This window comes from Taudactylus pleione, unplaced genomic scaffold (assembly GCF_031769625.1).
Source record: "Taudactylus pleione unplaced genomic scaffold, aTauple2 ptg000136l, whole genome shotgun sequence".
Classification (NCBI taxonomy): domain Eukaryota; kingdom Metazoa; phylum Chordata; class Amphibia; order Anura; family Myobatrachidae; genus Taudactylus; species Taudactylus pleione.
In genome coordinates, this window is record NW_028284538.1 from 3,280,770 (window position 1) to 3,299,528 (window position 18,759).

General features: G+C 44.8%; 2 protein-coding genes across 2 annotated transcripts in view; both read right to left on the reverse strand.

Annotated features, from left to right (window-relative positions):
• The window catches only part of LOC148522914 (uncharacterized), a 43,002-nt gene extending 38,355 nt beyond the window's left edge, over positions 1–4,647 (reverse strand). Inside the window, exons 1-3 of the mRNA XM_088473535.1 lie at positions 4,472–4,647; positions 2,779–2,892; positions 776–1,738 (exon numbers count right to left, since the gene is read on the reverse strand). Coding sequence (XP_088329661.1) covers positions 776–1,738; positions 2,779–2,892; positions 4,472–4,523 — 1,129 coding nt within the window. The 5' untranslated portion in view covers positions 4,524–4,647. The remainder of the gene's footprint in view (positions 1–775; positions 1,739–2,778; positions 2,893–4,471) is intronic.
• Positions 1–18,759, reverse strand: part of LOC148522909 (alpha/beta hydrolase domain-containing protein 17C-like) — a 541,817-nt gene that overhangs the window by 196,736 nt on the left and 326,322 nt on the right. The gene's annotated exons all lie outside the window — the stretch shown is intronic.

Below are 18,759 nucleotides of genomic sequence, written 5' to 3' on the forward strand. Positions count from 1 at the left end.
AAATTTTACACAAAGCTGCAGAATAAATTGTCCTAATTACACCAGGGGCCTGATTTAGAGTTGTACGTATGCTAATGCCGCAGCTGCTGCATATGTGTACGCAGAGGATATGCAAAAATATGCTAATGTGGCAGACGTCAGGATTTGTATCGGAGACACCCAAAAACGCCATCGCAAATCCAAGCAACTATGTACAAATAAACAGATCTTTCAATAATTGACCTCCCGAATGACTCTATGGTTGCGCAGAATGACCACCGAAACTGAGACACCGAAGCCATATTTTGCACATACGGGATCGCAGACGACACTCCACAGAAAACGGTCACTACAGGTTTGCTTTTTTGGCGGCACATCCAGTTACCTCACCAAACGGACCTTAACGATCAATTACTCTGCGAATAAACAGTCGCAGCTTGGGACTATGGTAATGGACTTTGACGCATGCGCTGTGTGATGCCGATGGATGATAATCGCTCAACTGTGAAAATATCGGCATAGCGTACATTTCTGAATCAGGCCCTATATTACTAAATCAAGCCAAATTATACACTCTCTTTCAGAATATGCATGTCTTCACACAATATATAAGATTTTCACGTCCAATAATTCAAAAATGGCTACCAGGATGTGACTTACTAGAGATATATTTCAACATGCAAACAGCCCCTCTACTTTAGGAGTCATAATACTGTACACACAAAGCCTATACCAACCATGGAATTACTGTTCCTCACACAGAAATTATAGAAGAGGTCAGCAACATTAAACATCTATCCTGTGTGAATAATGCGATGTTTGAGCAGCCGCGAGCTGTTAGGGAAACGTTTTCCGCATTCAGAACATCCGAATGGCTTTTCACCAGTGTGAGTTCGCTGATGTATCACGAGGTGCGACATGCGGATGAAGCCTTTCCCACACATGGGGCAGGTGTATGGCTTTTCCCCAGTGTGAATTTTCTGGTGGCGCACAAGGACGGACTTATCGCTAAAACATTTCCCACATTCACCACATGAAAATGGCTTCTCTCCTGTGTGAATTCGGAGATGGGTGATAAAATGAGACTCCTGCTTGAACGATTTTCCGCATTCGGTACATATAAATCCAGTTTCTCCAGTATGGATCTTCTCGTGTTTGACACAGTCAGATTTTTTTCTAAAACATTCCTCACAGTAAGAACAGGGGTACATCGCTGGTCCGATGTGAATCCTCAAATGTGTGTAAAGGTGGAACTTGCGGCTGAAACACTTCCCACATTCGGCGCATGAATATGGTTTTTCTCCAGAATGAATTTTCTGATGTCTTATGAGATCCGACTTATCCCCGAAACACTTATCGCATTCGAAACATGCAAATGGCTTCTCTCCTGTGTGAACTCTCTGATGTATAACAAGATGGGACTTCCTGATGAAGCTTTTCCCGCATTCGGAGCATGAAAATGGCTTGACTCCTGCGTGAATTCTTTGATGTCTGCTAAGTTTTAACTTGCTGACAAAACTTTTCCCACATTCAGAGCACAAAAAGGATAGCTCCCCTTTGGGATTTGTCTTATGTGTAACGAGATCTGTGCAGTCTGTAAAATATGTCCCATAGTCAGAACTTGACAATGGCGTCTCCTCTGGAATCTTGTGAATATTGGAGTCTTCATGTTTTATAACATTTGTACCATTTACCACACGATCTTCCGAACCAAGGTAAATGTCGTCTTGGTCAAGTATGTTCTCTCTCTTCAATTCGTCTGTCAAAAACAAGAATACAGTAAAGACATCTTATGAAAGTGGGTGGAATTTAAATTATATGTTTAAGGCTACTTTTGTACAGAGGTATATTCGGGGAAACGGTTCAAGGGACTATATCAAGACGTTGTTTGCTAACGTATATATTATTACTTTTTTCGTGACTTTTAGAATATGGACTTGTACATTTATCAGTTTTAGAATCATATTTAGCATTAGACGTGAGAAGCAACTAGGAAGAGATGGTTTAATAGAAGAGCGGGGCTGTGTGCACAGATCTCCGGGAAAATGGCGTGGGTGCCATTTTCCCAGTGATTTTTCTTCTGTGCATGCACACATCTTCAGGAGAATGGCACCCAAGCCATTTTCCTGAGGAATACACTGCATGTGGCAGAGAGGTAAGTGTATGGTGTGGGTACAGGGTGTTCATTGGGGGCTACCCTGGATCCAGGGGCCCGTGCACACCCTGCACCCATTGTAAATACGACCCATAACAATATTGAGATCCATACTTGATGCCAATACTAAAAGGTACAGCCATATCTGGTGCTAAAACTAACAGTCACATCTAGTGCTAAACCCAATATACCAGAGCTCTACCTGGCACCCGGCCTAAATTCCAGAGACAGCCCTGGTACCAAATCTTACACAGCACAATTGCCTAACCTGTGTAGGAAGCACAGTATGAGCCACTATAGAAAGATTCTCTGCATACTCCTACCAGCCGGGGCGTGCACGCTGCAAGGTGGGAATTTCATTTCCGTTATAAAAAACAGGCGCACAGATAGCACATTGGGTCAAATCTGGGCACACTTGCAGATATTTATAAGAACTAGTGCAGAGTAAATGGTGGTGTAAACTCATCAGACGTTCGTTCATTTTGATTTACGAAGCTGCGCTAGTAGAATAACAGAATCTGATTGTTATGGGTAATAATTCACTCTTCTTCTTTGCACAAGTCTTTGAAAGGATCTGCCGTTGCCTTAAGGTTCCATCTGGCCTGGAATGTCCCTATGGCCAGAAAGATTCAGAGATGACTGACCTGTGATGGTATCAATATCAATCTCCACCTCCGCAGGATGCTTTTGGTCAGTCACACAGGGCTCCGCTCCTAATTCAGTCATGGACACCATTGTATGTGTCTCACTGGACCACCCTATGTACAAATTATAGAAGAAGGGAGAAATAATATAATTTGTCTTAAACCTTACAGAAAAATGACTTGACCTGTAGGACGTATCTGAAGAAATTTTACATTTCATATTGATTTACAGAGAGAAATTATAGTCTTATACAGTTATAGGAAAATTTATAAGGAGCCTAGTTATACAAAAAGTTCCCAAAAAAACCAAAAGGGATCTATTTACTAAGCTTTGGATGGAGATAAAGTGGACGTTAGATAAAGTACCAGCCAACCCGCTACTATCTTTCATTTTTCAAACATCCAAGGCTTAGTAAATAGACCCCAAAGTCGGCAGTTGGCGGTTCTGTGATAATATCCGAATACATTTTCCAAGACTCATCCTAGACACTACATTACGGGAACGCTGGGGCCAATATGGGGGACCAAACAGTCAATTTTAAATCTAATTTAGCATACTTTAGGTAAGAATGCCATTCTGTTCAGTGTTAGAATAATGTAGGACTGTAAACTTCATGATTACCAAATAAAACAATTCCTTATGCTCCACACTGACATTTGTTAGAATGAGAAACATATTTTCTAAACTAGAGACCCAGGGCTCTGGTAACTTCTGACCGCTTCTAAAGAATACAAAGTCCCTGTTCAGGTTTTGAAGGGTTACATGGTGCCTGAAAGCCATACATTTTAAATCAGGAAGCAATAGCCCACAAAGTCAGGTAACCTAGGAGAATCTTTTACACCAATGGTTCTCAAACCTGGTCATCAGGACCCCACGCATTTCACATTTTTCAGGTTTCCTGGCAGGTGCACAGGTGTATTCATTACTCAGACACATTTAAAAAAAAAAAAAAAAATCCACAGTTGAGCTAATTATTCACTTGTGATTCTGTGAGGAAACCTGGAAAACATGCACTGTTTGGGGTCCTAAGGACCGAGTTTGAGAACCTGTGTTTTAGACAATCATTTGCGATGATGTATTTGTTCTTGCTGTGACTAACTAGGAGCTTTAGGCATAGCGTACGAGTTCAGAAAACATTTATCTTCCTGTAAATAATCTGACGCTAGAGACCATTATCAGGTCAAATGCTCACTCACCTGTTCTCAATGTCTTGTGTCCGCACAAGCCCACAAATATCATGTTCCGAGCAATCAAAACATTTCATGGTCCAAATATTGACAACACAAAATTAATTATTGCTGCTCTACCCACCTAATGGGGTTAAAATAATCTGGGATGCCCAAATTGTACATAAAATAGGGGATTGTCACTAATCTGGCAGAACAGCAATTTTAAACACATCTGAGTTTTATGATGATAAAACCCGTTTAGTCTGCTGTTCTATATCAGATGACATTATATTATACATGTAAATTACATGTATAATATGTCATCTGATATAGAACAGCTGCTTGTAAACAGGATGTAATTAATCAGTCGTCATGTCAGCTCTGCATATACCACAGAGGACATCCATCTCAGCTTCCCACAGCTGCAATAACCACGGCTGGGGATCATGAGAGCTGCCCGGTACAGAGATCTGCAGGTACTTATGGGCAGTAATCTGGGGGACCGTTCCTGCACGTAACTTACTGTCAGAGGTGGAGCCGCTCCTGCACACAGTGAAACAGTCGGGAATACTCATAGTGAAGCAGCAGTACCCGGCATCAGAGCCGAAGGCTGCAGACACTCACTGCACTGTTATTGTACCAGTAGCTGCCATTTCCGGCCACCACTGGGTGGCAGACAGGCGGATGTAACGTCAGGCAACCCGGTGACCAGCAGCAGGGACCGGCCATGAAGGGGTTTTATACTCTGCAATGGCCTGTGAGAGGGAGGAGGGACGGGGCGGGGCTGACATAGAACGTTGTGCAGTCCGATAAGTATTCATGAAACCTCCCCTCTCTCCTGACTCCTTATTCTTCCCCATCCATTCTAGTCAGTGGTCTATAAAAGACCCCAGTACATAACAGATCAGCTTATTGACCCCATTACCGCATTGATGTTAGCTGTCACTGGAATGTAAAGCACCCGTGACCTTTATGCTGATCATTATTATAATTTGGGCCACTATATTGTTCTACTAGATCTTCATTTTCCAATTCATGCCAATTACTGCCATGGATGTATGAATTTATTGATGGTTTGCAGGCTATGGGTCTGATTCTCACGTCTTCGTCTAGCAATTTTTCAGATACTGCACATGGCCACTGAAATCAGTGCAGCTTTGGAAATAGACGCAGTCCCTGACAGCGACATGCCAGAGTCTGGCTAGACACCAGGGACATGCCAGAGTCTGGCTAGACACCAGGGTCATGCCCGAGGCTGGCTAGCCACCAGGGTCATGCCCGTGGCTGGCTAGCCACCAACGACATGCCCGAGTCTGGCTAGCCACCAGGGACATGCCCGAGTCTGGCTAGCCACCAGGGACATGCCCGAAGCTGGCTAGCCACCAGGGGCATGCCCGAGTCTGGCTAGCCACCTGGGACATGCCAGAGTCTGGCTGATCCACCAGGGACATGCACGAGTCTGGCTAGCCACCAAGGACATGCCCGAAGTCTGGCTAGTCTCCAGGGACATGCCCGAGTCTGGCTTATCCACCAGGGTCATGCCCGAGTCTGACTAGCCACCAGGGACATGCCCGAGTCTGGCTAGCCACCAGGGACATGCCTGAGTCTGGCTTATCCACCAAGGACATGCCGAGGCTGGCTTATCCACCAGGGACATGCCCAAGTCGGACTCGGGCTAGCCACCAGGGACATGCCCAAGTCTGGCTTATCCACCAGGGACATCCCCGAGTCTGGCTTATCCACCAAGGACATGCCCGAGTCTGACTAGCCACCAGGGACATGCCCGAGCCTGACTAGCCACCAGGGACATGCGCGAGTCTGGCTTATCCACCAAGGACATGCCCGAGTCTGACTAGCCACCAGGGACATGCGCGAGTCTGGCTTATCCACCAAGGACATGCCAGAGTCTGACTAGCCACCAGGGACATGCCCGAGTCTGGCTAGCCACCAGGGAAATGCTCGAGTCTGGCTTATCCACCAAGGACATGCTCGAGTCTGACTAGCCACGAGGGACATGCCTGAGTCTGACTAGCCACCAGGGACATGCCCAAGTCTGTAGCCACCAGGGACATGCCCGAGTCTGGCTAGAAACTAGGGGTGTGCAAGCGGAGCAGCCAACAGAGCGCAGTTCTCTGCTGGCGGTCCCTCCGCTCACCCACGGCTCCCTGCATCTGGCTAGCAGGATGATAGAATGGCACTTGGCAGCCAGAATCTATACAGCAATGCCATCTCAGCAGTGCGACTCAGACGAATGCACAGATTTAAAACATCAGCGCATGGTGCCCGACATCAACACTACATCCACTTCATAATCAGGCCCTATTATCTGCCCAGACACTAATCTGTACTGTTTACTAAATTCCATTAGTGCTATCTATACTATACTGTATGGATAATATTTGCATTAAAATATTGCACATAATGTATATTATTGAAAGGAGCATAACTAGAAAGTGATAGTGACGGCAATATGTGCTGGTGATGTGATCTAATTGTAACTGTAGTCTGATTAATAATAGAACTTTTATTATTGGGGGTATATGCAAGTGGTGTCTTGTGGTAGTGATAAAATAATGTCATTGGGCTTAATTCAGAGATTTATGTAAATTCGATACCTACCTAAATCTCCGATGTTTGCAGATCTGCGCAGGACCCGCACTGAGCATGTGCAGATCTATTTCTGCGATGTCAGTCGCAGTGCCCCAAAGCTGTAACATGATTGACATGTTGCTGGCGTTAGGGGTGGCAACAGGGCGTATTCCAGAAAAAGGGGGCATGCCACCTATTACACCAAGCAAACTTTCATTACGTGCTTTTACTAGCCAAAATGAATCGCTCTAGCCCTTTGTTGACTTCCCTCATTCATTCCACCCTGTGTTTGGTTGCATTGTTTTGTTATGGTTATCCTGCGTTTTGTACAATTATATCACTGGTGGATAATAATTCCCTCAGAATAGTGGGGCCTAAATTAATTGTATATTATTTTATTAACATTCTAACAAAGTGAGCTGTTCAACAACTCTTATGAAGCCTATATAAACAAAGATAGGGCTATTTCACGGGATGTAGTAATACCGACGCATGGGAAGCCGCCTGACGGAATCCCGGCGTCTAAATCCTGACTTAGGGCCGTATTCGATTAAATGCAAAAAGCCAAGATCGGCGAAAAAGTATCGCGAATGACCTTTCGCCAAGTTGAAACTCTCCGCCGTATTCAATTCAAAAGACTTTTTGCGTACGTGAAAACGCAATGCAGTGTAATAGGCAAAAAAGATTTGCCTCTGAATAGCAGTCGGAAAAAAGTGCAGAATTGCGGTTTTGGGGTGCAAAGGTGCGGAAACCACTCAGCACCCTTGGGACAGCCCCCCAAAGGATAACTGTGCCAAAAAATCCCTAAAAAAAAGCGAGGAACACCCCAAAAAATTACTTTGAAAATGGGGGCAAAAAAGTACAAAAGTACAAACATAAGAAGTAGCGAAATAGACTTTTGGGGGGTCTGCAAGCATGGGGGAGGTGTTTTTTAAAATTGCAGGTGCTTGCTGAAGGTGCGTTTTTTAAAACTTCACTTTAGCGACTTTAAACAATGCTTGCACCCATTTTCAAGTACCCCAAATTTGACAGGACTACTTATTTTTTACAAAAAATACAGCTAAATGCTATTTTTCACCACTTGTGCAAAGACGCTATTTAGAAGAAACTGACAGCACTTAAGTACCCCAAATAGCTTCAGTAGGGCTATTCAGGGAATTCTATATTGATCCCCAATGTTAGTCCATCTTTTGGGGGGGTGTCAGGCTGATTTTATCCATTTTTGACAGCACTTTTCTCCTGTTAAAGTTTCGCCGGGACGCGCTTTTGCGTCATTTGGATTTGAATACGGTGAATAGCTGGGGCACGCACGAAAAGTTTTCACGGCCAAAACACGCAAAGTCGGCAAAAACTACTGCATGCGAAAAGTATCGTGGGTATGAAACTAATTGAATATGGGCCTTAGTACTAAAGATAGGCGTCTAGCGCCTATCTTTAGCCTGACGGCTTCCCGAATGAAGGTAAGCAGAGACAGGGTTAGCGTTAGCCGCATGGAGGGTTAGGTTTAGGCACCCCTAAGGGAGGGGAGAAAGGTAGGATTAGTATACTTACCTGTCCCGTCGGGATACTGGTATTTCGGCCTTCCAGCGTCGACATTTCACCCGGAGGGATTTCATACTCAACCCCTATTTCACACACGCCGGTTTTCACTGGCCGGCAAAAACCTGCCAGTAATTTGAAGTATATTCATTTTAATTAAGCCTGAAAACAGATGGGTCCTTTCAGATGGCACGGTCGCCGTGTTACAGCCGGGAATATCCACTGACAAGGACGGATGCCATGCCGTCACTGCAAGGCAGTCAAGTATTGGTGCATACAAACGGTCAGATTTTTCCTTCAGATCTGAACGATAACGATTTAAAAATCGTTCAGTCGTTCATATCTGAAGGAAAATCTGACATACCTGAACGATGGACGATCAACGATGCGCGTTCCCGATGGTCAGATAACGATATCTGACATCTGATGTGTTTGCAGTCAGATTTGGACGATTCCATTCATTTTAATGCTGTCAAAAATCGTTCAATCGTTCAAAACTTTGGTCAAATCGTTCAATCGTTCATCTGACAAATCTCACAGTGTGTATGCTCCATTAATGTTAATTTTCCTTTCACACACACTGCATGGCTTTTCTGAGCTTGTACTGCTGCTTTGCAATGCCCAATACATGAAGAAAAAAACCCACAACATTAAGAACGGCTCAAAGCCGTTGCATGTGAAAAGCACTGATTGTCGGCAAAAAAAACGTCCCGGTTTTGGCTGTTTTTTTTGTCGGGCCGGTAAAAAATCGCATGTGTGAAATAGCCCATACAGCCTGGCTACTTCTGCACTAAACTGCTAAAGCGTTTGGATCCGGACATACAGCTGTTGTAGTTGGTGCTTCCCTGAAAAGTGTGTCATGATTCCGGGTAAGTTTACTTTGTGTTCTGGTAAATAACGCTGTTAAACACTTCCAGTAGTTGAAACAAGGTAACATTTATTCAGGACGATACACAGAGTAGTATATTAGCTGAAGCAGACACAATGTGATATGCAGATACAGTCCACCAATGAGTGGTGGTAACCTGAAGTCGTAAACAGGTAAGTGAAGTCGGCTTTGTGATGTTGGGGCAGTGATTCATAGTATGTATGATTTGGGATATTCTAGAGCAGTTGTTCTCAAACTCGGTCCTCAGGACCCCACACAGGTCACGTTTCCCAGGTCACCCAGCAGGTGCACAGGTTTATTCATTACTCACTGACACATTTTAAAAGATCCACAGGTGGAGCTAATTGTTTCACTTGTGATTCTGTGAGGAGACCTGGAAAACATGCACTGTTTGGGGTCCTGAGGACCGAGTTTGTGAACCTGTATTCTAGGGGGTATATTTACTAAAGTGAGAGGTTTTAGAAGTGGAGATGTTGCCCATAGCAACCAATCAGACTCTACTTAACAATTAACTAGAACATCTAGAAGATAATACATGGAATCTGATTGGTTGCTATGGCCAACATCTCCACCTCTAAAAACTCTCACTTTAGTAAATATACCCCTAGGTGTTCTTCAATATGCAGGTACCCAATCAAGCAGGCAAACCGATGGAGCCATACCACCATGGAAACCAGGCTGTAATTAAAAAAATAGGTCAGTGTCCGATGGGACAGTACTGGCAAGGGCTTATGTCTCTTGTTGAGCTTGTCAGGATGGGTTGGGTACGGGATAATGGCAGTCGGGATGCCGATGGTCATAATACCGACAGCGGCATCTTGACAGTCAGAATCCCCCACCCCAGGGTAAGCAGCCTAACCGTCACCCAATTTCCCGCAGCCTAACTCTAACCCCCCCCTCCCGCAGCCTAACCCTAATCCTCCCCCACACAGCCTAACCGTAATACTTACCGTTGTGATGTCAGTGGTCGGTATTCTGGAGCCAGGATTCCGACTGCGGCCGGGATTCTGGCGCCAGTATTGTGTGCTGGCATAGTGACTACCGTCTGTCCGGATCATTGGGCTGGTCTAGGTTTGTGCCGGTAATCAAATTTCCAAATCTCTACAGTCCTTGGCCCTCATTCAGACCCACTCGCAAACAGCAGTACGCTCGTTGCGTTCCGATGTTGACTAACCACGCATGCGTCAGTGTTACACTGCGCATGTGCGTACGGCAGATTGCGAGCTTTTTATCTGTCGTTCCTAAAATAGCGTACAGGAAGTGACATGTCAAATGTGATTGACAGAACAGGGCGTTTTTGGGTGTTGACGGGGGTGGAGATGGAAAAACGCAGGCGGGGCGAGTCGTTTTTTGGGCGTACATACATTAGCAGATGCGAGCGTAAAATGTGTTCGGACCGTCACATACGTCACTGGAACATCCTCTTTCCCTTCAAAATGCTCGCACAGTTTAGGGTCTGGATTACTCGACCACATTGGCGATGGCCTTCTCCTCCGTCCCGGGACTCCACGATGTTGCAGCGATTAATCGCGGGTGGTCACAAAAGCAATTAGTGTTGTATTGAAAACCGGCTTGGTATGTGTTTGGAAAGCAGTTTATTGGGATAGCACAAAACCGTACGCAGGTGGAAATCATACCTGCTAATGTCAGGATTACACAATCAATTGGCGTACATTTTTTGGCCTCAATTTGTTGTTTATGGCCTATTGTGACAATAATGTCATCATGTTTTAATTAGCTCCCCCTTTTTTTTTTTAATGTGCAATTTGCATCGTTATGTGTTTTTTTAAACGTTCCTTCAAGAGGCCTTTTTTTTAGACAAATGAAATGGTTTTTGGTGTCCTTTTTTGCCTTTAGGGCCAGGATTAAATGTAACCTATTTGTCCAATAATGTCACAGTACAATGTCAGATTTTTTTCATAAATTTATTGTTTAAACACAAACCAATTGGCATAATATTTTTTTTTAGTTTTTCTGCCAAAGATACTTTTTATCTCAAAAAAAAAATCAATAACTGATAACATAAACGTACAAAAATAACTTAAAAACATTTCACAAGAAAGGAGAGGGAAGTTTTGACCAGAAAGGAATATGAGCCAAGCACAAAAGGAGTGTGGGAAAAGTCGCCATTGCTGTCACCGTTTTTTCGCCCGTTTGGATGGGGGAGGGTGGGCACCAGACCGGGTCCGGGATGCCATCGGGCTGGCCTGTCCAGAGGCAGATGTTGTGGCCTCTGGACTAGGCACAGGGCTAGGCACATTTGGAGGATTGGCTGATGTTGTGCCAGAGGTGGAGGATCCTGATGTTCCGGCAGGAAGGGAGGTCGGCTCCACCATGTGCTGGCGAACGAGCTGCTCCAGGGCATCGGCGATGCGGATGTTGGCCCTGGTATTTTCCGCCAGGGCCTGACCAATGGTCACGTTGGCCGCAGCATTTTGCTCCAGGGCCTCAGCCACCCGTAGCAGACTGGCGTCCATCCTCTGCAGAATCTCCGTATGGAAATCCGATTTGAAATTGAGTTCTGTGAGGAGGCCTACTGCCTGCGAGGGGGCACGCCCTGGACTGGCTTCTGCAGGGTCCTCAGCCGGATGTACTGGTTCCTCCCCTGCAGAGCCAGCAGAAATTCTGCGGCCAAGGCTTCCCTCTGGAGCAGACTCATCCGCCTGTGTCTCTGTTTGAAAAATGAGAAAAGAGTCACATTAGAATCTACATATTGGCACAATAGCATTTCAGAGTTGGTGACATCACAATACTTACCTGGGCCAACATGAGGAGCCGCAAAGTCTGGCATGTCCGTATCCATGTTGGACACGCCAAACACCTCCACAGGCTGCACACACCCCTGTGCCAGCTCTTCTAAATCCGTCAACTCCAATGACACAGGGGTGGGACCCCCACCTGTCCCCCTTGCATGCCTAGCCCTGTCCGCGAGTTTTTGCTTTAGGCGATATTTGAAGTCGCCCCATCTGTGGGGAAAAATGGAAGCCATTATCCTTTGGTTTAAAATGGGGTTTGATTTTAGGGGGGGCAAGGGTTTACTTACCGCCGTTTGACATCCCGGGCTAGACGGACATAATCACCCACCGTATTGACAGCAACGGCTACCTCTTCCCACATTCTCCACTTCTGGCTTAGACTCATATTCCTGTCTGCCTGTGGCAGGATGTCCACACACTTCTGGATCAAAACCTCCATCTCCTTTCTTGTGAAATGTGGCTGCCTTTTTTTTTTGGCCGCTTTGGCCGGAATACTGGGCCCAGCAGCCTCTTCCATGTCATCCTCCTCACCTATTTGTGTAAATTTACAGAATTCACAAAATCACAACTTGCCTCATCTTATGGTTCAAATTAATCGTTGATAGAAAATGCATGAAAGACTTACCGCCTGACTCTTGGGCATTTTTTCCCTGGTCTGTCGCCATGTCTGCGGTCCAAACAAGAAATACACCAGAATTTGAATGTGTTTTCGTGACGTATTTATACATGCGTCCTTATTTTGCGGCCGCATCATTGATTGTGCGGCCCTATGATCCCTCCTTACTTTGTGCGGGAAACGAAACACTATTTATGGCTTGGTGTGTCTCAAGTCGAGGTGGCGTTTTTGGATTGTTGGAGGTTATCTTGGCTGGAGTGTATTGATTGTGTAGAAAGGAGTTGGAGGTTGGAGAATCGTTTGTTGGTTAGATTTGCGTTTTTTTTTCCGTTATCTTTGTTGGTTTCTATTTTTGGGACCTCGTTTGTTGATTTGGTAAGTTTTGTGAAGTCTAACTTTTGTTCAATTGTTGTTTCATTGTGTTTCGTATATTTTGTAATTTTTGGATACCTAATTTATTCTATTTTAGATTTTGTTTATTTTCGACCCCAAAGACCTTTTGATTTTGCATCTTAGATATTTGCTCTTGGTAAGTCCATTTTTTATCTTGTATTAGCGAACTAATTAGCGCATTTTTAGTAGTTACTCTTGTGACTTGTATTAGCGAACTAATTAGCGCATTTTTAGTAGTTACTCTTGTGACTTGTATTAGCGAACTAATTAGCGCATTTTTAGTAGTTACTCTTGTGACTTGTATTAGCGAACTAATTAGCGCATTTTTAGTAGTTACTCTTGTGACTTGTATTAGCGAACTAATTAGCGCATTTTTAGTAGTTACTCTTGTGACTTGTATTAGCGAACTAATTAGCGCATTTTTAGTAGTTACTCTTGTGACTTGTATTAGCGAACTAATTAGCGCATTTTTAGTAGTTACTCTTGTGACTTGTATTAGCGAACTAATTAGCGCATTTTTAGTAGTTACTCTTGTGACTTGTATTAGCGAACTAATTAGCGCATTTTTAGTAGTTACTCTTGTGACTTGTATTAGCGAACTAATTAGCGCATTTTTAGTAGTTACTCTTGTGACTTGTATTAGCGAACTAATTAGCACATTTTTAGTAGTTACTCTTGTGACTTGTATTAGCGAACTAATTAGCACATTTTAAACAGCTTAATAATCATTCTAACTTTAAGATGGTTTAGCTTTCGCTTTTTGAGCCAACATTTCGACCCGTTTTGATGTACTGTGTTAAATGTCGCTTTGCGGTTTTGCTAAATGGGTGTTTGGCATATTTGAACTTTGGTCTAGCACAAAATGTATCCACAAAAATGCACAGAGTGAAATGTGTCAAGTAATTTTGTTGTTTATTTTCAGTTTGGACGTATCATGACAATACCCCGGCATGTAAGCAGCAATGGATGCTATCATCAAGCTAAGTTGTTTTAATATAGTTTTGGGGTGGGTCAAAAGCCTTACTTTAAAATTTTGGAATTTCAGGTTGATCTGGGGAGGATTGTTCTGGCCATGCTCCCGGAAGCCGACCAACCTCAATCTCATCCCAGGCGTAGGCATCGTAGGCATGCAAGGCCCCAGATATTTCGAACACGTGTCACCCTTTTTGGAATGCCCGATGATGAGGTTTTAAGACGCTACCGTCTACCTCCCAAAATCATCATAGACACTCTCTCATTAATAGAAAGTGATCTTGAGCGGCAAATTGACAGTCCAACAGCAATACCACCACTGACGCAATTTATGGCGGTGTTACATTTCTGTGCCTCAGGATCGTTTCAAACAACGGTGGGAATAGTGGCGGGCATCTCCCAATCCTCCTTTTCCCGGATCCTGAGGGCAGTGATGGAGGCACTTTTCAAGCACCTCCATCATTTTATTCAAATGCCTTTGGATATGGGTGCCCTTAGTGTGGCCAAGGCCAATTTTTACCAAATAGCTGGCTTCCCACACATCATCGGGGTTGTGGATGGTACTCACATACCACTTCAGCCTCCAGCACGGCTGGAGGCAATATTTAGAAACAGGAAACACTATCACTCCCTGAATGTAATGGTGGTATGTGATGCCTCCCTCCAGATCCTGTCCCTGAATGCTAAGTTACCAGGAAGTGCACATGACTCCTTCGTCATCCGGCAATCAGGGATATGGCAGAAATTAACCAACCTACAAGCTGGTGATGCGTGGCTTCTGGGTAAGTGGAGACCTTTAGTACATAACAATGTTAAGCTTGATACACAGTGTTCCTGATGTTGTCTCTTATTTTTCACAGGAGACAGTGGATACCCTTGCATGTCCTGGCTGCTCACTCCTTATTTGGCTCCCACACCAGGCCCACAAAGTGAGTATAATTCCGCACTTACAGCCACCAGGCAAGTGGTGGAGCGCTGTATCGGCCTTTTAAAAGGCCGATTCAGATGCCTCCACCGCTCTGGTGGCGAGCTCATGTATTTGCCGGATATGGTGTCGAAAATTGTGGTCCTGTGTGGGATATTTCACAACATCGCCATAAGGAGTGGTGTCCCAATGCAGCCAGAGGATGCCTTACCTGAGGATGGCCCCCCCGAGGTTGGTCGGAGGTCAGTATGTGGGGGGGCCATACGCGATGATGTGGTGGCCAGATTTTTTAGGTAAGTTTGACCCAAACTACAGTGTTTATACCTAATGTGTTTGTGTTTGTTTGCGAACATCTAATTTATTTTTATTTTTTCACCATCTTCTGTTTGTTCACATAATCTTTGCCACTCCAACGCTCACTACTTCCTGCTACCCTTACCAAACCTGGATCTGGTGATTTTGGCCATATATTCTGGAACCCATATCGCAACGCCATGTTTGTGGAATCATGTTGGCATGGTCCTTCGTCAACCAGTTCTTGATTGTTTTTTTAAATTAAATATTTTATTTGTATGTGTTGTATTTGAGATTATCAGTGTTTTTTGGTTTTGGGACTGACCACTTTGATTTCTCATTTAAGTTGTGAATAAATGTTTGGAGAGTGAAATGGTCTTCCTTTTTTTGGACGTTAACAGCAAGTGGAACCAGGTTAACACACCTTACAATTGACTAAGGGGTAATCCAGTACTGACACCAGTTGATGTAAACTGAAATATGTTTGCAGGTTCCCAACCCACACCAAAAGGAAGCCTGTCCAAACCTTTGGATTTTGAAGATTGGCCTAAGCAGCTTGCACACCAACTAGGAACCTGTAAAATGGCGAAATATCTAATTGACACTACACCCAAAAAGGGAAATGACATTGTTACTGTTATGTGTTTCTTGTGGCTGTTTAACATACAAATACAAAATACAATCTAACTTTTAAAAAATGGAAATCCGTGCAGGAACAGTCTACTTATGTCAGGGAAAACTATTTGTGTTTTAGAAAAAAAGAATGAGCCAGAACGTATATTAGAACTACAAAATTTATTTACAAAACGAATCAAAAAAAAAAAAACTACTGGCGAAGGATGCCAGACAGCCGGTCAAGGGCTACAAGAAGGCCAATTACATGTTGCCGCATCTGGCCAACACAATCCTCCACCTCTTGACGACGCCTCTGTTCCTCTGTGGGTGAGAAAAGTGTGTGGATTAATAAAACAATAGGGAATCCACATTAAAAAAACAAAAACACAACGAAATCACTCCTAAACCGAAAAAAAAAAACCGAAAACAAAAAGGGGGTGCTGGCAAAAATACAAGGCCTATGTACAAATTCACACAGGTGTGATATGTGTATGTTGAAATCAGCAGGAAGAGGTAAAGGCAAACTGCTAAATCAACAAAAGTAAACCAAACAAGCACGAATAAAGGCACGACACATGATTACATACAAACAGTTTGTGGTTAAAAAAAATGAGAAAGAAAAACATACCGGGAGTCAAAACGGGAGCTCCGGAAGTCCCTCCATGTTCCTCCTCGGAGGAGCCTTCATTCCCCAAAGAACGGGGAGGGGTAATGATGGACTCCGGGGATGGGGTAATTGGAAGAGGGGTGGGTGGAGGAGAGGGGGAAGTGGGACGGAGGGGAAGGAGGCCCGACAGTTCCGGGAGAGGGTCTGGGAAGGCTGGGGAGGAGTGGGGTATAGGGGAAATATTTGGGGTGGAGTGTTGGCTGGGGGTTGGGGATAGTGGCCGGGAACGCCGTCTGGCCGGACGGTGATGGCGTAGTCTTGGCTGTCCTCCTAAAATATGTCAAACAAATTGAGGTTAGTTTCTGGGCAAATCTGGGGCCCAAATTAAAAAAAAAAAACCAGCAACAAAAAACATGCAAAAAGGAGTAGAATGAAAAAAACAGAAATAGAGGGAAAACAAGCACACGCTGATATGAGGACAAATAATTAATAGGACAGACAGGAAAACATGCACACGCAGATATGAGGACAAATAATTAATAGGACAGACAGGAAAACATGCACACGCAGATATGAGGACAAATAATTAATAGGACAGACAGGAAAACATGCACACGCAGATATGAGGACAAATAATTAATAGGACAGACAGGAAAACATGCACACGCAGATATGAGGACAAATAATTAATAGGACAGACAGGAAAACATGCACACGCAGTTTGCCCCACAAACACAAACATGAAAACCACAATACATAACACTTACTTTCAACGATCTGCATGCGAAAGCATGCCAGCAAGCGGGGCGTTCGCCGTTGCAGGTCTGACCACCTGCGCTCAAGCTGCCCGATGTTGCGGCGTGAACCCATCGACCGCAGGCGGGACCGTGCCTCCGCATACGCGGAGCGCTTCTGCCGGTTGGTGATGGGTGGAGGCTGGCTGGTGATCCGCCTATCCATCACCTCCGTAAGCACCAGCAGCTCGCGCCTGGTGAATGCGGAGGCTCTCATGATGGCAATGGAGTTTTTCATACAAATCATTTTTGATAAAGTGTGGCCCAAATTTCTGATTGGCTAATGTATTTTGGAAATTAACAGGAGCAATTTTATTGGTTAGTGTATGAGTCATGTGTTCAACAGGGCCAGAAATCTCTGGAGAGTTATGATAGGCTTGATGCAGTGACATGCGTTTGCAAATTTAAATAAAGAAATGAACCCCGGGAAATATGCGGGGATCCACAGCAATAGAACAATTGTTTAATTGTGGTTCACATGTTTTTTGAACAATAAAAGCGAATGTTCCATCCGTACGTATTCTGCGGGTAAACACAAACACGGACAAGAGTAAAGTTTCTTGCATTGTGTTGAAAAAAAAACAACAATTAAGCTAATTGATACATTGATTGGCATGATACGATTGATGGAGGTAGGCAGAATAAAGGAGCAGGTAATCGACATCTGACAAGGCCACTTCCGGTTTCACTTGTGCGTGCGTTCCCTTCAAGCCATTTCGGGGATGTACGCTCGCTATTTCGCACGCTCGTTAGTTAGAGGAGGGGTCGCCTGAGTTTAGGGAGGAATTTTAGATGCGAACGAAAATACGAGCGAGCCATTGAATTTAAATAATTTTGTACGTACGCCTAACGTACGTGCGCCCGCTTGCGAGTGGGTCTGAATGAGGGCCCTTATACCTTATCTGGAGGACTTGGTTCCTGCCCTACTGAAGAGGAGTAAACGATGTGGATTGGTGACTGGGACAGTGTGTCAAGAAATCAGGTTACTATTGTCCCTATATGAACTCCCCGTATTTTAATGTGTTACTATCCTACCAAATTAAGGATAACTAACAAACATTCTTGCAGAAATTTTCTCTAATACCACTTTCAGACAGAAAATGGCAAAAAACTCAGCTGCATGCCAGTTTTTTTGCCATATTCTGTCTGATACCCCTTTCACACAGAAAAATGAAATTACCGGGTAATTCACTTTTACCTGGTAATTTGCAGAACAACCCGGGTGTTTTCCCTGTGTGAAAGGACCAACCCGGGACTTAGGGCCTGATTTAGACCCGGTCGTAAGCGCTGATTACTCGCAACCGGGTCGATGGTGGCCCAGAGCGCATGACGGAGCCGGCTCCGTCGTGCGCATGCGTGAGACCCAGATAGCGACGGGCAAACCGTCGCTCCGGGTCTCGCAACAAAGGGGGCGTGCTGTCGATGTTGAGTGACAGCAGGCCCCCTTTGGTGGGCGGGCTGGGGGGGGGGTGGCTGCCCAAACGAAGGCGTTCCCATGTGAACGCCTACCGTTTGGGGCCGGCGCCACTGAAATCACAAGTGATGTCAGTGGAGAGATTCCAGCTCTGTTAGAGCCGAAATCTCTCTGGGGCTTGCGGAAACGAGACCCTACCACAAGGGTCTCAACGCAAGCCCGATGGTCTTGACCATCTTCGCATAGCTGTGGGGTCACCCACAGCTATGCGAGCGGCCAGGAGGCCGTTCTAAAATAAAAATAGCCCAGCCCTGATTCAGAGCGAGCGCTCCATCAGTGTGTCCGGCTCTGAATCAGGGCCTTAATTCCCGGGTCTCCGACCTGGGAATTAAGGCCCTGTTTCCTTAG